General features: G+C 43.4%; 1 protein-coding gene across 5 annotated transcripts in view; it reads right to left on the minus strand.

Annotated features, from left to right (window-relative positions):
- Positions 1–304: 304 nt before the first annotated feature.
- Nod1 (nucleotide binding oligomerization domain containing 1) overlaps positions 305–22,414 on the minus strand; it is a 55,963-nt gene continuing 33,853 nt past the window's right edge. For 2 of the 5 annotated variants that reach the window (XM_076835980.2, XM_076835974.2), the window contains 5 exons: positions 21,705–21,788; positions 20,730–20,813; positions 17,650–17,733; positions 8,957–9,040; positions 305–488 (listed from right to left, as the gene is read on the minus strand). In XM_076835980.2, coding sequence (XP_076692095.2) covers positions 395–488; positions 8,957–9,040; positions 17,650–17,733; positions 20,730–20,813; positions 21,705–21,788 — 430 coding nt within the window. In that variant the 3' untranslated portion in view covers positions 305–394. Of the gene's footprint in view, positions 489–1,418; positions 4,876–8,956; positions 9,041–17,649; positions 17,734–20,729; positions 20,814–21,704; positions 21,789–22,414 lie in introns of those variants that run through there. The other 3 variants (XM_076835987.2, XM_076835997.2, XM_076836007.2) reach the window with 3 other exon arrangements.

Genomic DNA, 22,414 nt, shown 5'->3' on the forward strand with positions numbered 1-22,414 from the left:
GTCAAAACTCTTAACCTGCCATTCTCCAGTATGCTCCTAACCTAGGACTGTCAGTGAGGTTCACAGGTATAATAGAGTCCTGTAATAGATGCTTTTAACATCATCAACATAGGAGAAAAATAAGAGGTTATTTTTTGTGTGTGTGGAAAAGCCAGGAACACAAAAAGACCAAATATCATTTTGCTTGGCCTAAATTGGAACCACGTTTAACAGACTTGGTAGAAAGACGATCAGTTGCAAAGTGAACTGAAGGTTGCAAATCTATCAGAACAGAGGCACAATAAAACCAGCTCCACCAGGAATAAGTGTCTGACCTTGGGCGAGTTGCTTTTGTTCTCTGATACCAGTTTCCGGGTGGGTAGAGTGAGGGGTTGAACTAAGTGATCTGGAGATCTTAGATGGGCCAGGTGCGGCATTCCACATTTGCTGAGCCCCCTTCCCGGAAGGTTTTCCTCTTCGCCATTTTTCTTTTAATTTTTGTACACATCCTGTTTAATAAGATACATATTCATGTTACTAGTCCTCAGTTTCCTCATTCATGAAATAATTTCTACATTACAAGGCTATGAGAGGAAGTAGTTTCCATCAGACCTGCTATTGCAGGGCTGAGTCAGGCCAGGTTTGTTTAGGCAAAGCAAGCACACAAGCACACGTCATCCAGGAAAACTGACTTTGAAGGTCTTAACACATGCACATTAGTCATCACCTTGTACACTATCACCGAAATAGATGGCAATTTGTGGGCTTTTTAATTCTTTCCTTCAGCTATATTTGTTGGCGTTGTGAGTCTTAGACACACATGTCCCTGTGCAGGCAGAGCCTGGAAATTGTCTCTGCTGAGGTGTAGGGGCAGGGAGTTTTATTCCTCCTTAGAGGAGACACTGATGGTTAACATTGTTCTCTTTCACCTGTATATCTAAACTTTTTTAAATCCCTAACAGTTTAAAAAAGAAATGAAACTTCATAGCAAGAGATTTTAGCCTCAGTAATCCCACTGTGAAGAAATAACCATAAAGTTTTTAATTCTACCAAACAGTGTCTATAATAATCAGAGCCAATCCAGAAACATGAATGTCTTAACAATTGGAACATAATAAGCAAATTCTCAAACTCATAGACTACTAATGATAATTTTAAAGACTATGGTAATGATGTGGGAAAATGTTTGATTAAGAACTGCAAATGGGCACTGGAATTATACCTATGAAAAAAGATGTTCAGACAAAGCACAGGAGATGATATGTAAAAACTAAAATAGCTGCTTTGGTACGCTGATATACACATTTTCAAGGTTCCCTTTAACATTGTGATACCCCTTTTACAACAAAAATAAATGCACTGTGAGACAGAGGGAAAAATCAGGGAAGATTTTTTGAGACATTTTGACTTTTGTTATTGGTTGCAAAAAGCACCCCAAGTGGTCTTCAAAACCTTGTGTTTATTTAATCTAGTATTTTAAGTCTTTCTTAAATCACAGATCATTTTTTCAGTGTGTAGTGTCTCTAGAAATCTTCAGTCAGTTGTGGGTATAGTTCATTCGGTTTTCAGATGGAGAGAACAGTGCTGGAAGTGAGTGTTGGCCTCCTCATGAACCGAGTCTGCTTTCATTGAAATGCCCCTCCATGGTCATAGTTTTGTCTTTCAGCTCCAAAGCAAGTTTCATCTTGTGTTCTTTTCTTCTTCTCCTCCTCCTCCTCTTGCTCCTCCACCCCTGTTTCTCACCCCCTCCTCCTCCATTACATGCTACTAGAAACAGACATACTGTACCACACCTGGAAAAATGTCTATGATCCCAGTGCTCCTGCCTGGTTCCAGAGCTGAAAGGAAATTGGGATATTGCTCACACCCATGTGCCTGGCTCTGTGCAGTGGTGCTGGCCTCTGCCCTACTATGCAATGAGGACATGATACCACAAAGCTAGGATACTACAGGAACCTTGATGTCAAATTTTACTTTGAGAATTCCACTGCCCATATTTAGTCTTGTTGGAAAGGTCCCTCTAAGCCTAGGAGTGAGAGGGGAAATGAGAAAGGCTGGTTTTATAGTAACTGGTGAGTACGGAGGAGGGGACCCTCAGCCAGGCACCACCAACTACTTTCTAGAACACCTTATTTCATCTTCTCTCAATAACCTCCTGAGTCAGTGCTCTTGGATTCCCATTTTTCACAGAGGATATCAAGATTCCAGCAGACCTAGGCTGGGCCCAAAGCCACGCATCAGGGCAAAAGCAGGCTGGAGCTCCTCGGAGCTAATTACACTTGGACACAGTGACTTTCCATGGCTTTTTAAATTGAGTTCCAAATCAGTGTGAACATGATATAAATGCAGGGATGAGGTACAGAAGCAATAGTTTCTTTCCTCAAATCAGCCAAGGCATACTATGGAAAGGAATGGTCAGTCATATCCCAAGTTCACAGAGCCCCCTTTTTTATTTTCTGTTGTCTTTTTCATGATTAGGACAGGCCTGCACACCTGTGCTCAGCTCATCTGTGTGGTGGAGACCCTTTCTGGCAAGCTGGAAACCTGCTTTTGGTTTTATAAAAGGATCAGAATCTACCTTTCACCATGTAGAAGATGGAGGTGTTACAAATAGAACTTCAGACTATAACCACACAAATAGAGTCCCTGAAAGGTTGCGGTCTTGCTAGTCTTTAGAGCAATAATGTTTAGTAGTTGCTGAGTAAATGTTAGACTTTCAAGAGTTTACATTTAGCTGTTTGATAAAATCTGAACTTTGTCCCCAGGAAGTGTGTTTCTTGGTAAGACTTGGTGAGTTTGTAGTCTGAGTCTGTGCTCTGTGTTCCTCATGCCCTTGGCCTTCAGCTCACCTTGAGGATTTCCTTGCCCTTTGCTAGAGGATCTACTGCCCAGATTCTGTGCTGGGGAACAGACTGCTACCTCAGAGGGAGATGACCAGGTGAATATCTGTTTCTGGAGTGGGGGAGACATTGGAGGAAGCACCACAGCAGTGCCTTTAAGGGAACCATCACCGTACGGTGGTCTGAGCTACAGGATATCCCCCATAACCTTAGCAGGCTGTATATGGAGCCAGGCTTGAACCTAGAACACTGTGGCTTTCTAGGAGGGACCCCTTACCCTTCCCATGCTGTCCCCTCTTGCCTCAGGACCACCTTGTCCTCCATCCATCAGTGAACAGCCAAGGAAGGTAGTGGACCTGGTAGGACCTACTGTGTGCTGTGGTGAATGCATGAAATTGGGCCAATCCATGTGTCCTGAGCCCAGCCAGCACAAGAGCCCCCCCCCCCCGCCCCCGTATGGATTCAGAGGCCAGATGGAGCAGCCTCAGATAGTGCCTCCACCTTTTCTTGTCCCTTGGTAGGTGGAGAGGACCGTGCCGGACCACACTTAGGACGCCTCTGGCCTCCCTTCTTCAGGCCTCCCCCGGAGCACTTTATCCAGAACGTTGTCCACAGTGCATTGAGTCAGGCTGGGCTTGAGGCTCACAGCACACCAGGCCAAGTCCCTCCAAACAATCCAGCCCTAACATTTCAAAATGGTGAGCATTTTAAATATTTTATTAACAAATGAGGTGGCCAAAGAACAAGTTCTCTTGTGATAACCCCACCCCATCCCATCTCACAGAGCATCCACCATGTGCCCTCCATAGTGGTTAGGGGTCTAGCACACTTTGCTGGCTGAGTTCTCAGCAGGCTCCCTGAATCTTCATTCACCCCACCCCCACCCCAGGTGTTCAGGGGCAGGAAGAGACTTCCCTTTTTTATTTCCTTTTTTGGTACCAGGGATTGGACTCAGCGGCACTCGACCACTGAGCCGCATCCCCAGCCCTATTTTGTATTTTAGAGACAGGGTCTCACTGAGTTGCTTAGTGCTTCGCTTTTGCTGAGGCTGGCTTTGAACCCGCAAACCTCCTGCCTCAGCCTCCCCAGACACTGGGATTACAGGAATGTGCCATCACGCCTGGCTGAGACTTCCCTTCCTAAGAGGGCAATGTAGAGAAAAGCTTCTGTGTGGTGTGGGTGCCAGGGCCACCAAGACAAGTCATGCCTATCCCTCTGGAGAACAGGAGTCCATGCTTCTTCCTGGGCAGGCACATCAGCTGTGAAGTGCAGTTGGGACAGGTAGAGGCCAGACTCAAAGCTCTATGTGATGAAGGCATTGTCACTATCTTCCTCTTAGACTGGCCTAGAGAGCATCTCTGATCTTGTCAGCACACAGACTCAGAACTGAGAAGCCTGTGATGAGCTCCTGACACAGCTCCCCACAGGACCTTGGATGAGCCACATCCCCACGTCCTACACCCTTCAGTATCCACAGCCATGAAGGGGACATTAGTACGTGGGGAAGTACTAAGGAGGGTGGATATTTCCTGTGTGTTGAGAACCTTCTTTCCGAGAAGCTTGGCACTGACTCTGCACCAGGTCCTCCACTCTCCCCTGAAGACAGCAGTGACCAACACACTGACTCTGGTTCTTAGGGCAGGCATCTGTGCCAGCTGAGGCTGGCCTTCTCTCTTCTTCAGTCTTATTCCTCCAGCTTTGGATAAAATAATTACAGATACACAATGAAGTCTTCATAGTATAGAAAACCTGATACTGTTTTGCAGTGACTACCGCAGCTCACAGGGTGCACACTGTTTCTGCAACACCCTAACAGCTTAGGGTGGACATCACCATGGAGGTGGGTCTGCATCATTAGGAGTGTGCTCCAACAGGCCCCTGGCTGCGTGCCCTGGGTCGCAGCCTGCTTGCCCTGACTGCACAGGGTGGCAGCAGCTGCTACAGGGCCTCCCAGGGCGAAGACCCAAGCATAGGAAAGTTCTCTCAGAAACAAATGATCCGCTTCTCATCTTCAAAGACTTTGGCCTCCTCTGGCTCTATCAAGTTCCCATTTAGACTGGTGAGAAGGAGAAAAATAATTAATATATATATATATATTTTTTTTTTAGTTGTAGATGGAAACAATAACTTTTGTTTATTTTTTTATGTGGCGCTGAGAATAGAACCTAGTACTTCACACGTGCAAGGCAAGTGCTCTACCACTGAGCCACAACCCCATCCCGAGAAAAACAAATTTTATACACAGGAAGCACTAGGGACTACTGGATGCTCCTTCTGTGTCCCTAACTCACTCTTGAGCATAACACAGCCCTCAAGGTAAGGAACAGGCTCTATTCAAGTGGTGCTTTGATACTAATATTAATCCTCTCCAGTCACTTTTGCTTTCATAACTGGATTATCTCACTAAGGTCATCTAGAGCCTCCAAAAGCCTGAACTTAGTGACATTTTTCTCAGGTCTGGTCTTCTGGGCTTTCACAGGCAGCATTTAGCTGTCCTAACAGTTTCCTTTTTTTTTTTTTTTTTTTTTTTTTTGCAGTAGCAGGGATTGAATCCATGAACATTGTGTGCTAGGCTAGCACTCTGCCCTCAGCTATATCCCCAGTCTTTTTTATTTTAAGACAGGGTTGTAGCAAGTTGCTCAGGCTGGCTTCAAACTTGAGATCCTCCTACTCCAGAGCCAGCTCTCCATCTTTGAAGCACTACCTTGCCTGGGCTTGATGTCATGTTTTCCGGGTTTCTCCTGTATCTGAGCACTCTGCCTCAGCCTCCTTTCCTGTACTCTCCATGTGACCTCTGACTACTGAGTTTCCCCCAGACCTTATCATTTTTGCCACAGCCTCATTCAGAGGTCAGTGGAGCCTGTTTCCTACCTTATGTCTTTACTTGGAGTTTCCAGGCACCTCAAAGTGATAACACCTCCCCAGGATTCCCTTCATCAGTTGTGTCAGATAGGACCCGGGGTCCACCTTGACACCCTCCTCCTCCTAGCCATCCCTAGAATCCCTGCCTGGAATCTCTCTGTGGCCTCCATTCCACACCCTGGGCTGGGCACCCATCTGCTCTCAACCTGGACCTCTGCAGTATCCCCCCATCAGGCCCTTCATAAGTGCCCTAGTCTCAAATCAAGCTTCCAGAAGGGACCTAAGTGGTCCCTATGCCTTGGAAATCTGACCACATCCTTCTGCTTCAAACCCTTCAATGAACCTTCCATTACTTTTAGGATAAAAACCAAAATACATGATATATAGCTCACAGATCTTTTATGGCCTGGGCTCTGCCTCCCCTTACCCTCTCACACAGTCTGAACCTTCTAATGCGGCAGCTTCTTGCTGTTCTCTGTGGACACCCCACTCCCTCCTTCCCAGAGCCTGGGCATATGCTGTTCTCCCTACCTTGCAACACTCTCCTTCCCTCCCAGCCTAGCTGACTAACTTACTCGCCCTTAGGATTTGGTTTTGTTGGTATTGTTTTGTGATGCTGGAGGTAGAACCCCGGGGCCTTGAGCATGCCCCGCAAGTGCTCTGCTGCTGAGCTGCACTCTGCCCCCCCTGGCTTCGTTTAAATGCCACTTCCTTAGGAGACCTTTCCTGGACACCTGCTTTTGGCCTCCCCCCTGGGAGCACCCCTCACAATGATAGTTACATAACTCCTTAATGAGTTCCCCCCTCCTCTGCCTCTCCCTCACTAGCTAGTGAGCCCAAGAGGGAAGATCCAATTTACCACAGATGCTCGGCACTTGTGGTGCCTGGCGCTCAAGCACTGTGTTCCTCAAGGAGTGAATGAAGATGCAGCACTAGCCCCTGGGGACCCAGCTGTGACCACTACACAGGCTCTACCCTTCAGGAGCTCACAGGGTTGACACTGCCTCATGGAAGCTCCGTCTTCAAACACAAAAACTCTACTGAATAAATGTCAGTAGAAAAAAAGTCCAAGAAGATGCTCTGTCAGTAGTGGCCTCAAGCACAGTGTCCCTAAGCCCCAGGAGCCACAGCTCCCCTCCCAGTCCAGCACAGCCCTATGGCCTGTTGTGGCAGCTCCTGGACCAGGCCTAGTCCTTAGAAGCCATGCACAGATAAATACCCTTTGGTAGCTCCCAGCACAAGCTAGGAACTGAAGGGAAGATGTCCCCAAGGCCAGTACTGAGCCACCTGTCCTGTCGCATGTCTGGATTGATGGCCAATCCACCCTCTCCACCTGAACACAAGTGTTTACTCTCTGGATAGTGTGCCTTGAAGCCAAAGACCCTTGGCCCTACCCAGATAGTTCCTTGTGTAGGAACAGTGGCCTTGAGGGACAAAATGCATGTGTTCAAGCTTGGCAAAATTAAAGCAGCTACAGACAACTGTCTCAACCAGCTTGGAAGAAGAGTGTGGGACAACTGTGGTCTGCAAACTGCTCCTCTCTGCATTCGGTCCTCAGACACAGAATCAATAGGAAGCCGAGCCATCCCAGTGAGAGCTACACAATGTGAGTGTAGCTGGAGATGCCTGCAGGCCAGACCCTCTGGAGCTCTCCAGCACTTTCCAGGCAGAAGAGCCAGCTGAGAGTCTCATGGGCATAGATGCCAGCGTTGTCATATTGGATCTAGGCTCCATTCTCTACAACAGCATTTTTTAAAAATACCATTGACCCTGTCCCCAAATAGAAATTAAATTCACCCACATGCATGCCTGAAGTTAGAATACCCTGCTATGCATGTCGTAGCCCAATATTCTGTCCTTTTCAATTTTATTTGAAAATAATGCAAGCTGCCCTGGCACACGCCTGTAATCCCAGCTGCTCAGGAGGATTGCAAGTTCAAAGCCAGCCTCAGCAAAAGCAAGGCACTAAGCAACTCAGTGAGACCCTGTCTCAAAATAAAATAAAAAATAGGACTGGGGATGTGGCTCAGTGATCAAGTGCCCTGAGTTCAATCCTTCAGTGCCAAAATAATAATAATAATAATAATAATAATAATAATAATAATGCATTCTGCAAATCACCAGACTGCTTTTTTGCTCCACTGACCAGTTCCAAAGCAAAGTAAAACGCTATTCAGGGATCCAAGGCTGAAGACTGTACTTTGATTTTTTCTCTTGGCTGTGAAAGTCTTGAAGGGAGGAAGTAGTTAATGGGCAAGCACCCGCTGAGCTGAAGGATTGGGGTCATGGTGAGGCTGCCCCATGGATCTCAGAGAAGCCACAGTGGACACGTAACTCCCATGGTCAGTGTCCTCTACAGAAACCCAGCTCTGCCCTCTGCCAGTTTCTCCACAATGGTCTCTACCTTCACATTGGCAGGGGCTGTCAGAGACACCAGAGTCATGAGGACAAATATCCAGAGCACTGAAGAGTCTGCACACTGGGGCCCTCAGCTCTCGGCTCAGGCCAGCACTTTTGAGCAGTCAGGGCTCCTGCCATCAATTTAACTGCTACACCTCTGGTGCCTGGCATGTAGCAGGTCACAGGCCTGGCGACTCTCATGACTACTGGGAAACACCTGTGTGTTCTATGAGCCACTCTCCCAGTATCTACCAGGCCTACCTCAGCCACAGAGTTGTTTCCAAAGGGCTATGGAGTGTGGGGTGGGGGGACCTTGTGGAGGCAAGAAAAACCTAGAATAGGGTTCGATGTTATAAAGCAAAAGAATAGGGTCTTTTTTTTCCTTTTTTTTTTTTTGCTTTAGCATAAGTATGTTCTCAAAGCAGAACCAAGAATACAGGAAGAGCATACATCAGCTCAAATCCAGGCTGCTGGTGCCTCCTGAATCCCAGGATGCCAAGGAAGAGGGAGAGAGCTCTAAACTCCAGACCAGCACAGCCACCCCTAAGGCTCATGAGGTCCACCTCAGCAGGACTCCCTCTCACAAGCCAGTCTCTCATGCAACACCATGAAGGTCAAGGACGGGGGCCTAGGGCAGCAGAGCACAGACGGTAGAGCCAGGAGGCTGGGCAGAATTCTACTTCTGCTCTTGCTGTGCTCATGGACAAGTTCTCTGCTGCTCAGGACCCCAGTTTCTACATCTGTATAGTGAAGCCAACATCAACACTCTAGAGGGTCATTGGAGGAGTCAGTGGAACTGTCCCCATGTGGTACTGGACACAGACAGTAGTGCTGAGTCAAGAGTCCCTGTCAATATGACAAGCAGACAACCTTACCAAATCTCTGTTATGCCAGTGTTGTTCTGTAAGGCCTCTGCCAACTGGGCGGTCCCCATGGCTGTGATCTGATTCTGGATGAGCCTGAAAGAAGAGCACACTTTGTGTCCAATACAGAATGCTGGGTGAAACCTGCCCCCTTCACAGGGAGTTGCAGGGACCAACAGGATCAGAGATAGGATTGGAGGTGGGGACCAGATCCTGTGACTCTTCATCAAGCTAAGGTAGTCTCACATGAAAATAATGAACAGCCTTTAAAATTTTTGTTTTCTTAGTGCCCATAATACACCTGTTGACTTAGATGTAGACATGTCATACATGAAGAGGGGTGTGTGTACATGTGTGTAATACATGAGTAGGGGCAAGTGCATACGTTTGTGTGTGCATGTGTGTGTCTGAGAGAGAGAGACCTTTTTCATCATAGGGGTGCCCAGCCAAAAAGGTATGGATACCACCCATCTGAACAACAAATTCCAAGAAACACATCACCAGGGTAAAAGGTCATCCAAGGTCTCCTTCCGGGTACTTCGGGAAACTGAGGGCAGTTTTAAAAGTTAAGTAGCTACTGAATGGTCATCCCTTCTTTGAGGGACCCAAAGTCTTCTAGAATGATACCACATCTTCCCACCATCCGTAAGGGAGGACAGAGAAACAATTCTGTTCCTGCCACTCCTGGGTCCTGTTGTAAAGCATCAATGATGGGGCCTTTTAAAGTGTCCCCACGCTGCTGAATAGCAATGATGCAAATGAAAGTTTCTGGTAGAGCTGGGAAGGCCTGACCTTTCCTGAAATGCTGATCTAGGCGGTGATGATTCTAACCCAACCAGGAAATAAATGCAGAGCGAGGCACTGATGTATCTACCCTTCAGCCCAGGTTCACTTCTCACTCCTTACTACTCCTAAACTGACCCTTAGAAACCCTGGACACTGACCCAGAAAGGGGTTCTGCATGAGGGCTCTGTTCTCATGATGAATGAGGTCACAGAGATTCAGCATGAAGGGGCCTGCCCTGGAGGCAGGACCACTTGGCAAGCAGGAGCTACTGTCGCAGCCCTGGTCCTGACAATCCTTTTCAGTTACAGAACCATAAAGCCTTACCGGTGCCTTAGTTGTCTCTGTAAAATGGGAAGAAGAGTGGAACTTGGACACTTTTGCAGAAAGAACAAAAACAGAATCTGGAGGTGGGCACTGAGTTCTGCATCCATTTGAACTACTGTTCTCTAGTCGCCACCTTCATAGTGGCTACCGCTACCACCCCCGATGTCTCCATAAGGGCAAGGCAGGCTGCCCTCAACCAAGAAGTGGCATGAGGCCAGGAAGAGGAAAGCTCCTACGGTCCCTAACAGGCCTGCAGTCCAAGCCCAATGGCCTGCCAGGGCTACCTTTGCTCGGGCCAGCTTGGCTGTGCACACAAGCAGCAACCAAGACTCCCCAGCCCTGCGCAAGCTCTGCACTCCCTGGAGGGGCTGGCCCAGCACCTAGGGGAGGGCAGAAGAGAAGACAGCAGATAAACACAGAGGAAGGAAAATGGATGTAAAAGCACAATCTGGCCTTTTTGCAGAAATTGACAATGTGGCTCTAAACTTATGAAAACGCAAGGCAACCAGACTGGCCAAGATAACCTGAGAAAGAGCAGAACTGAAGGGTTTGCACTTCTTGATTTCACAAGTTCTTATGAAGCTATAGTAATCAAGACAGTGAGGTCTGACATAATGACAGATACATGCGCGCTGATATATGCCTATAATCTTAGCGACTTGGGAGGTCGAGGCAAGAGGATCACAAGTTCAAAGCCCACCTCACCAACTTAGCAAGGTTCTAAGCAACTTAATGTGACCATGTCTCAAAATAAAAAATAAAAAGGGCTGGAGACATGGCTTAGTGGTAAAGCACCCTGGGTTCATCCTGGTACCAAAAATTAATTAATTAATCAACAGATTAGAATAGAGTCTAGACATGCATTTCTTATCAACTGATTTTTTTAATCTAATTTTTTAAAAAATTTATTCTAATTAGTTTTATATGACAGTAGAATGCAATTCCATTCATATTACACAAATAGAGCACAAATTTTCATGTCCCTGGTTGCACACAAAGTAGAGTCACACCATTCATGTTTTCATACATGTACTTAGGGTAATAATGTTCATCTCATTCCACCATCTTTCCTACCCCCATCCTCCCTCCCTTCCCCTCCCTCCCCTTTGCCCTATCTAAAGACCCTCCATTTCTCCCATGCTGCCCCCAAACCCCATTATGAATCAGAATCCTTATATCAGAGAAAATATTCAGCATTTGGTTTTGGGGGGATTGGCTTACTTTACTTAGCATTATATTCTTCAACTTCATCCATTTACATGCAAATGCCACGATTTTATCCTCTTTTAATGCTGAGTAATATTCCATTGTGTATATATACCATATTTTCTTTATCCATTCATCTACTGAAAGAGTATCTAGGTTGATTCCACAATTTAGCTATTGTGAATTGAGCTGCTATAAACATTGATGTGGCTGTGTCCCTGTAGTATGCTGTTTTTAAGTCCTCTGAGTATTAACCAAGGAGTAGGATAGCTGGGTCAAATGGTGGTTTCATTCCGTTTTCCAAGGAATCTCCATACTGCTTTCCATATTGGCTGCACCAATTTATAGTCCCACCAACAATGTATGAGTGTGCTTTTTTCCCCACAGTCTCGCCAACACTTTTTTATTCTTAATAGCTGCCATTCTGACTGGAGTGAGATGAAATCTTAAAGTGGTTTTGATTTGCATTTCTCTAATTGCTATAGATGTTGATCATTTTTTCATATATTTGTTGATTGGTTGCATATCATCTTCTTAGAAGTGTCTGTTCAGTTCCTTGGCCCATTTATTGATTGGGTTATTTGGGGTACTTTTGGTGTTAAGATTTTGAGCTCTTTATATATTCTAGAGATTAGTGCTCTAATATGTGTGTGGTAAAAATTTGCTCCCATTCTGTAGGCTTGCTAGTCATTTCACTGATTGTTTCTTTTGCTGAGAAGCTTTTTGGTTTAAATCCATCCCATTTATTGAGTCTTGACTTTAATTCTTGCTCAATAGGAGTCTTATTAAGGAAGCAGAGGCCTAATCTGAGATGATGGAGATTAGGGCCTACTTTTTCTTCTATTAGTCGCAGGGTCTCTGGTTTAATTCCTAGGTCCTTGATATACTTTGAGTTGAGTTTTATGTATGGTGAGAGAAAGAGGTGTAATTTCATTTTGTTGCATATGGATCTCCAGCAGGGCTGGAAGCTCCAGCCAGAGCAGTCCCTCCATGAGCACAGTAGAGGGATAAGGACATTAAAGGAACCCATAGTTTGGGAGGCCCAAGGTGTGTCTGGGTACAGAGCAATTAGATATCAAAGACATTGCCTGGCAAACCTGAAGAACTTGCTGCATGATAGCCATGTGTACCCATGTGTGGGGAAAGAAGCTGCCATCTCTCTAGGTGCTTATGGAAGATGAAAAAAACATTTTGCAGCCATTGAGTGGGGGTCCAGCAGTCAAGGGGGTCAATTCCTGGCAAACCCAAGTTTGGCCCCAAATACAGGCCCATTAAACACATGCTGCACCACGTAGAATGTGCTTAAGTGACCAGGAGAAAATCAAACATGGAAAGAGGTTTACACAGGGAACAACTAGTCAAAGAAACCCACCTGGCTCTACCCTCCCCCTACAATCTGACTGCTTGCAGGGCCAGCTGAGAGAGATGCATCTGACCAGAAACTCAGAAGGGTGGGAGCACGAAGGGTTGTTTGGAGACCAGGAAATGTGGGGTCTGCAGGTGATGTAGGGGACTAAGGATTGGATCCTTCAGCACAGGAATGGAACCCAGGGGAGATCCTTGGGGTACAGTTTTCCAGCATGGACCAGCAAGTACTAGGTGCTGGAGGTGCACTGATTTAAAATCTCCAGACCAGTTAGCAATCAGTAAAGAGCCTGGAGCCCACCGAAGCCTAAACCTTGCCTCCAGGAACTCCTCCTGGAATCCTAGCAATCAAGAGGGTGGAACATCACACTCCAGAAGATCCACCTAAAACTGCTGAGAAGAGAAGCTGAGAATGTTTTGAACTCCAAGGGAAAGAATTTTTAACTTTTCATCAAGATTTGTTTTTTCTCTCTCTTTTTTTTTAAATTCCTTTTCACTGTTTAATTGTGACCTTCAAGGTACATGGACATTTATACAGTTGCCTTTTTGTTTCTGCTTCTCATCTCTAGAATTTTTGAAGCTAGTTATTTTAAATGGATTTTTTTTGAACTAGCATATTTAGTATATTTTAGTTTTGTTTTGTATTCCTTTATTTTTGTTTTAAATTTTTTTTAAATTTTGGTTTACTTATATATATATTTTTTTCTTCTGTTTCCCTTGACTCTCACTTTTCTTCTGCTAACAGCCAATCTCTACTGTTTTATCTTTCACTCTTCCATTAACCCTTTTCTTCTGTTTTCTCTCCTCCCACATAACCATCACATCCTATATCATCACTTCTGTTCTCTCCCTGTCCACCATTTGTAAATGTAAACCCTTTCGCAAACTTGCTGTTTTTATTGTAGGCAATAACTGATTCTATCATTTGTTTATTGTGATAATTAACATCATAGTAGGAACATTTGGTTTAATGCTGTAAATTGTTTGCATGGTTGTTGTTATTATTTTCTTCCCCCAAACAATGAGGTACTAGAAACCTTCAGGTTTCTATAAATCCACAGGGTAGAAACTCTACTGCCTCAGATCCATACTGTTAGATGAGTAGCCACACAAACAATGTGAAAAAGCAAGGGAACAAATTGTCCCAAACAAACCAAGATACTCCACTAACAGAATCTATCAATCCAACATGGAAGAAATGTTAGGAAAGGAGTTTAGCATGTACATAGTTAAATTGATCTGCAAAGTAAAGGATGCTGTAAGAGAGCAAATACAGGCAGCAAATAATCACTTCAATAAAGAGGTAGAGATTCTGAAGAAAAATCAAACAGAAATCCTTGAAATGAAGGAAATAAACCAAATTAAAAATTCAATAAAATGCATCACCAACAGACTAGGCCACTTGGAATACAGAACCTCAGAAAATGAAGATAAAATATATAACCTTAAAAATAAAATGGACCAGAGAGAGAAGACGTTAAGAAACCATGAACAGAACTTCCAAGAAATATAGGATAACATGAAAAGACCAAATTTAAAATTTATTGGGATAGATGAAGGTGTAGAGATATAAACCAAAGGAATGCACAATCTTTACAATGTAATAATGTCAGAAAATTTCCCAAATCTAAAGAATGAAATGGGAAATCAAATACAAGAGGCTTATAGGACCCCAATGTGCAAAATTACAACAGATCCATATCAAGGCACATCATAATGAAAATGCCTAGCATACAGAATAAGGATAGAATTTTTAAAGGCTGCAAGAGAAAAATATTAGATTATATATAGGGGAAAACCAATATGGATATCAGCTGATTTGTCAGTCCAGACTCTCAAATCTAGGAGGTCCTGGAATAACATATATTAAGCTCTGAAAGAAAATGGATGCCAACCAAGAATCCTATATCCAGCAAAATTAAGCTTCAGATTTAAAGATGAAATAAAAACCTTCCATGATAAACAAAAATTTAAAAACTTCACAACCAGAAAGCTTGTACTTCAAAAAATTCTCAACAAAATATTCCATGAAGACGAAATGAAAAAAGAAAACCAGAGAATTGGAAGAACTACACTAAAGGAACAGTCAATCAAAGGACAAACTAATTCAAATTAAAAACTAGAAATAAACTGAAATGACTGGGAACACAAATCATATCTCAATAATAACCTTGAACATCCATGGCCTAAACTCATCAATCAAAAGACATAGACTGGGAAATTGGATTAAAAAACAAGGCCCAACAATATGCTGTCTCCAAGACATTCACAGACTGAAGGTGAAAGGATGGGAAAAAACATGGATCTTGTAAACAAGCAGGGATTTCTATCTTCATATCAGATAAAGTGGTTTTCAAGCCAGTGTTAATCAGAAGGGATAAAGAAGGCCATTTCATACTGCTTAAGGGAATCATATATCAACAAAACATAACAATCATAAATATTTATGCCTCAAACAATTGAGCATGTGCATATATCAAACACTTCTCAATTTCAAGAATAAAATAGATGACAACATAATAATTCTGGGTGACTTAACATACCTCTCTCACTACTAGGTAGATCCTCCAAATAAAAACTAAACAAGGAAACTATAGAACTAAATAGTATAATAATTTAGATTAACAGACATATGTAGAATACTTCATTCATCAATGACTGAATATACCTTCTTAGAAGCACACGGATCCTTCTCTAATATAGATCATGTTATGTAAGCTATCACATATGTTGGCATACAATTGTAATATTACCTTAATATACTTTTAGCATCTGTAGGGTTATTTTGATAGGTCCCTTTTATTGATATTAATTTCTGTATTCTTGTTGTTTTCTTGATTAGACTTATTTGATTTTTATCGATGTTTAGATGTATTATTTCTTCTCTAATTCAAATATGTCTTCCTCTACTCTTATTTTTCTCTTCCTACTACTTAATTTGAAAACGATTTGTTATTCTAGCTTCTTTCTGTTATAAATATTCATCTAAATACTGTTTCATCCCAGAGATCCTGATATTTTAAGCTTTTATTATCACTTAGTTCAAAGCACTTTTTATTTACTTTTCTTGTGCTTTTTTCCCTTGACCTCAGAGACATTTATAAGTGCACCATTTAATTTTGAAATAGTTGATATGGGGCTCTATATATCTTAAAGTGATTGATTTATAATGTAATAAAACATGCAGGAAACACAGTCTGCCTGATTTCAAATTTTAAAAAAGAAATGCTTTTTATATTGATTGTATTAGTTACATACATGTTAAATTCATCAAATTGCAATTGCATACTTCAAATAGGTACATTTTATTGTACTTAAGTTTTACCTCAATAAAGCTATGGAAAAAAAGAAAAAATATATCTGGGGATGTTGCTGAGTGGTAGAGCACCTCTGGATGCAACCCTCAGTATGTATGTATAAATAAATAAATCTCAAAATGGGTTATAGACCTTAAATGCGAGAAAAACTATAATATAAAACTTAACAGAAAACAGGTGTAAATTTTTGTGACCTTGGATTACATAATGGTTTCTTTTTATATTTTTTTGATACCGGGATTGAACCCAGGGGTGCTCTACCACTGAGCCACATCTTTAGTCCCTCTCCCTTTTTATTTTGAGACAAGGTCTCATTAAATTGCTTAGGGCCTCACTAAGTTGGTGAGACTAGCTTTGAACTTGCAATCCTTCTGCCTCAGCCTCATGAGCCACTGGGATTACAGACATGCACTACTGCACCTGGCTAGGTTCTTATTTATTAAATAACACTCTCAAGGCACAAACAACGAAAGAGGAAATAGAAAATTTCAATTTCATCAAAATCAAAAACTTCTATGCTTCAATGGTTGCTATCAAGGAAGAGGAAAACCTCAAACACACAGAGAAAATACTTGCAAATCATTTGTCCAATAAAAGTTTAGATGGGCGCAGTGACACATGCCTGTAATACCAGCAGCTCAAGAGGCTGATACAGGAGGATCATGAGTTCAAAGCCAGCCTTAGCAATTTAGCAAGGCCTTAAGCAACTCAGGGAGACTCTGTCTCTAAATAAAATGCAAAAAAAAAAGGGGGGGGGGTTAGGATGTGGCACAGTGATTAAGTACCCCAGGGTTTAATCCCCATTACAAAAAAATAAAAAAATAAAGTCTAGCACCCAGCATAAAGAACTCCAACACTACAACTCAGCATGAAAAACAAACCAGTTTAAAAATAGGCCAAGGATGTGGAGACATTTCTTCAGTGAAGACATACAGGTAGCCAACAGGGGCAAAAAGAGATTCTCGACACTGTCAGCAGGAAATGCATGTCAAAACCACAATATGGTGTTACTTCACACCCACTGGCATGGCTAGATTCAAAAGAAGGGACCACAACAAGCGTTGAGGGAGACATGGAGAAGTTGGAATCCTCCTATGTTGCTGGTGAGAACATAAAACAGTCATTTTGCAAAGCACTTGGTGGTTCCTCAAAAAGTTAAACATAGAAGTGCCATATGACCCAGCAATTCTATTTTTAAGTATATACTCAAGTGAAATGAAAATACATTTGCAAAAATACTCACAGTGGCATTATTCACACAGTCAAAAAGTAGGAACCACTCAACCACCATCAAATGACATATATCCACACTATGGAATATCATTTGCTATAAGTAAGTAGTTAAGTACTGATACATGCTACAACAAAGATTAGCCTTGGAAACTTACGCTAGTGGAACAGAGACAAAAGCTCACATTTATCTGAATTGCCAAGAATAAGCAAATTCAGAGACAAATTAGTGTTTGTCAGGGGTCGAGGGAGGGGAAGGCTGGGCATAGCTGCCTAAGGCATACAAGGGTTTTTCATTGGGGAGTACAGGGCAGTGAAAATGTTCTAGAATAGATCATTATGGTTGTGCAACCTTGTGAATATACTAAAACATCCTCTAAAGTATATACCTAAAAAGAGTGAATTTTGTATATGTCAATTTTATCTTAAAAAATATTATATGAAAGTCTCAGTCTGGAAATTTTGGGGCTGAGTTACCATAAATGCTTCAATGTCTGGTTGACTTTCAGCATTTCTGCAAAGCTCTCAGCCACTTCATCATTGAGTTCATTTTGGGTCAGCCTAGAAAAGAGAGGAAGTGATTACTCAGGAGGGTTGAGTCGGAAGACATTGTTAGTGAGTTCACAGAAGCCAGAACCAGGCCTGGGTCTGTCCAGCTCTGCAGCTAGTTGCTTGCTGAGAAGGCAGCAGAGTGCAGGCTCCCAGCAGCCCCCCACCCCACACATATATGGGAACTCATTTCTAGTGCAGGTCCTGCTCTGAGCTCCCACTTCGTAGCCCCCTGCCTGCCTAGGAGCCTGCACTCCTCACTCTCACTGAGCCTCCAATTTCACAGAAGAGAGAGCCACAGAGAACCAGGGCCAGGGCCTGGACTCAGGTCTCCTCCAGCTCCAAGACCCAGGAACATCACTGACAGGGTGCTTGTCCAAGTCAAGATGAAAACCTGGGGAAACCCACCAACTACATGGTAAAGTGTGCTCAGTACTGTGCTCCGAGGCCAGTGGCAAAGGACCCAGGTTCAGTGACTGAAAGTTCAGGAAGCCTCTCAATTGCTCTTAAAACCAGCAGTGGTCTGGACAAGCACAGGAGTTCACCATGTAACTAGGGTCGGACCCTCTTTTTCAGTGGATGAAGGAATAATGAGGATAATGGAATAGTATACTGTTTTTAAAAGTCTTCCCCTGAAGGGCCGGGTGATCACTATCCAAATCTTTTTGTTTGTTTGTTTCGGGGGAGTACTGGGGGATTGAACCTGGGCACTTGACCACTGAGTCACATCTCTAGCCTTATGGGAACTCATTTATTTAGAGACATAGTCTCACTGAATTGTTAGGCCGGCTTTGAATTCTTTATCCTCTTATCTCAGCCTCCTGGACTGCTGGGCTGCTGGGATTACAGGCATGCGACACCGCGCCCAGCACTATCCAAATCTTAAATGTATTTCCCTTTAAGACAAAAGTCAGGTGCAAAGATATGTACAGCAGAGCTTTCTACCTTGCAGTATACACTGATATTAGCTGTCAAAATGCAAAACTGGAATAATTTAAAGAACTGGTAAAATGATGAACATCTATGCAACATTGTGTAGCCTTAGAGAGAGTGAGATAGATTGAACAAAGAAGGTGGCAGAGGGCACAGTATTTGAGTGTTCTCACCAGGCATGGTGGTACACAATGTAATACCAGGGACTCAGGAGGCAAGGCAGGAGGAGGGCAAGTTTGAGCCAGTCTCACAACTTAATGAGTCTCTGTCTTAAAATTTTCATTTGTTTGTTTGTTTGTTTGTTTATTTATTTATTTATTTATTTATTGAGACAAAAATCTGTTTTATTTTACATTTCCCTGATTGCTAGGGATGTTGAAAATTTTTTCATACAACCATTGACCATTTGTATTTCTATTTTGAGAAATGTCTGTTCTTTTGACTATTTATTGATTGGTTTATTTGGATTTTTATATTAAGTTTTTTGAGTTCTTCATATAGTCTGGATATTCATCCCCTGTCAAAGGAGTAGCTGGCAAAGATTTTCTCCTATTCTGCAGATTTCCCTCTTCACACTCCTGTTTCCTTTACTGTACAGAAGCTCTTAAATTTGATTCCATCTCACTTATTGATTCTTGGTTTTATTTTTTTGAATTTTAGGTATCTTGTTAAGGGAGTTAGAGACTGCAAAAATGTGTTGTGATGACTATGTTTTCTTTTAGCAGTTGCAAAGTTTATCATCTAATTTCTAGGTCTTTGACCCATTTTATTTTAACTTTTGGGCAGGATGAAAGATCGGGATCTAGGTCCATTCTTCTACATCCAATTTATCCAGTATCATTTGCTAAAGAGGCCATCTTTTCTCCAACATATGTTTTTGGCACTTTCACTGTGCCCAATGAAATGATTGTATAATGTGGGTTTGTCTCTTTATCTTCTATTCTATTTCACTGGTCTTCATGTCTGTTTGTTTTTAGTTGTAGTTGGACATAATAACTTTATTTTATTTATTTTTCTATGTGGTGCTGAGGATTGAACCCAATGCTTCTCACATGCTAGGCAAGTGCTCTACCACTGAGCACAACCCCAGCCCTTCCTGTCTGTTTTGATGCCAATACTATGTTGTTTTTGTTACCAAAGCTCTGTAGTATTATTTGAGATCAGGAGAGAAACTTAATGTCATAAAGGGACATGTCAAATATGTACAACAGGCAGCTAAGATATTTTTAAATCCATTTGCTAAATGCTCTTCTACTTTGTATATATTTGAATATAGACAGAAAAACAATGGTTAGGAAGAAAAAAATCATATTTGGAAAACATGAGAGAGGTAGTTTCAGTTCCTACTTTTCAAACTTCCATCCAACATTTTCAGTCATACTTGGTTTTTCTTCAAAAAAAAGCATATGTTACTTTTCAAAATGTCCAAAGACTTTTTTGAGGGAAAATAATTAAAAAATGCATTTCCTGTCCAGTAGATCTAGCATCAGAATACTGGCATTATTTTCGGTAAACATCTGAGCAGAAACTAATACTGGGCCCTGGGTGGATGAAATAGAGGGTGTAATGCAACTTGCTCACCCATAAGGAATTTATGATACAGGAAAGTAAATAAAGGAACAACAAAAAGCACTCTCAGGTGGCACCATCCACTTAGTAAGTGCCCTGGAGTTCAGGGAGGAAGAAGCCAGGACTGGGGCTTCCAGTGACAGGTGATGGGTGAGGGCTGAGCAGGGGCACTGAAGGCCAAATGCTGATGCAGAGACCTGGGAAGGCAGGAGCTGAACTCTTCCAGGCGTATGGAGGATGTTCTGGGGGGATTCCTGGCAGTTCCAGTGGCCAGCCTTCTGGTTCTCCTGAGGCCAAGGATGGCAATAAGGATAAGACCATAAACCCATAAGTTGCAGGCCCATTTCCCCAGCTGTTTCTGAAAACAGCTGTTTTTGTTCTCTGGGAGGAAATTAAATGAGCCTTTGCAATTGAGAGGCACCTTTTCAGTAAAGATTCCAGGCTGTGTGTAAGCAGTCCCTGGAACAATTACCACCGCCCAACCCTTCAAAATGACTGGCCATTACCAGAATATCTTCAGTGTTGTGTTCTGCTGCAGGGCCCTGGCAAGGCTCTTTCCTCCTTCCGTGGAGATACAGTTGGCTGCAAGACTAGGAAGGAAAACAACTCATTAGAGACGGGTTCACATTTGGCCTTGGCGTCAATACTGAAACATTGGGGAAGCCTCATCTGGATGTGGCACCTCCCAGGCCAACCTGGGGCAGCACGTGGAAGAGCTCAGTCATGTCAGCAGCTGCCCAGGCCTTGCTGCTAAAGAGTCACGCTCAGGACAGGCACAAGACTGAAGACCAACAGTTCCAGCAGTGTCCAGACAGATAAAGGACACAGAACTCAGGTTTTTATACGCAGACTAGAGGCTGAGGAGGCCAGGGCACTCTGCCACATTTGTGGGCCCCATCAATGAGAACCTGAGAAGTCTCTCCTGCTATTACTCCCACCGTCTTGGACTCCCTTCAGTGGCAGTTGGGACAGAGGCAGAGCTTGGGAGACTCTGGTGACATGCAGGTAGTTCCTTTCAGAGCTTGGGAGGCTCCAGGATTAGGCCACAGGCCTGAAGGAGGGTTGGGAAAGTGGAACTCCGATTCCAGAGGAGAGGGGTCCCCTCTGTCCTAGTACCATCATGAGGGAAAAGGGGCAGGAATCTATCAACTAGCATTCCTTTCAGTTTTATCTAGACTTAGGAATTCCTCCCTGATCTCCAAAGGCACTTGAATGGCTGCAAAGTGTCCCACATCTTGATCTAGTTGGTGGCTACATTGGTGTGAGTCTGCTAAAACTCCTTGAGCTGAACACTTAAAAATAATGTACTTTATTGTTCCCCTCTTGTACATCAAGAAAAAACTTAGACAAAGAAAAATCACAGCAGTAAATCCCTGCCAAATTTGGAAAGCCACCAGCCCTCTCCCCACCAGCTCCTCCCCTGGAGAGCTCAGAATGGCCAGGATCCCTGTGGGCCTTGGAGCCCCGGGCGCAGCTCTTACCTTAGATTGCTCAGGCTGGGGTGGTTCTTCAGAGCCTCTGCGAAAGCTTTGGCTCCTTCATCCCCTATTTGATTGCCCCACATCCTAAGGAAGAGATAGACAGCTCAAGTTAGCTCCTCCCACTTGGCCAGGCTCCCCCTTCTTTTCTGTCAGTAGAGGCAGCTGTTTCACTCAGTCCCTGGAGCTGTGGCCTGCACACCTATTTCTCATGTTGGCCCCTAATGAACTGCTCTGGATTTCCAATGCAAGGGAGAAGCATAAAGAATAAAGAGCACCGGGCACAGTGGTGCATGCCTGTAATCCCAGCCGCTCAGGAGGCTGAAGCAAGAGGATTGGAAGTTCAAAGCCATCCTCAGCAATGGTGAGGTGCTAAGCAATTCAGTGAGACCCTGTCTCTAAATATTTAAAAGGGTTGGAGATGTGGCTCAGTGGCTAAGTACCTCTGATTTCAACACCTGGCACCAAAAAAAAAAAAAAAAAAGAAAGAGAATAAACAGCAGTGGAGACCTTGTGAACAGATGTTGTCAATCAGGAAGTTGCACAATTAGAGACCAGGTCTCACTGCAGAGTTTTGGAGTGCTGCCAGTTGAGAGTCTCAGCTCCTGACTATCTCAGAAAGGAACTACCTGCATGTCACCTTCAGAGTACAAAGGTCCATGCTGGCCTGAAAGGACGGCCATGTGCGACACTGAGTGGTGCAAGCAGCAACT

This window comes from Callospermophilus lateralis, chromosome 1 (assembly GCF_048772815.1).
Source record: "Callospermophilus lateralis isolate mCalLat2 chromosome 1, mCalLat2.hap1, whole genome shotgun sequence".
NCBI classification, from domain to species: Eukaryota; Metazoa; Chordata; class Mammalia; order Rodentia; family Sciuridae; genus Callospermophilus; species Callospermophilus lateralis.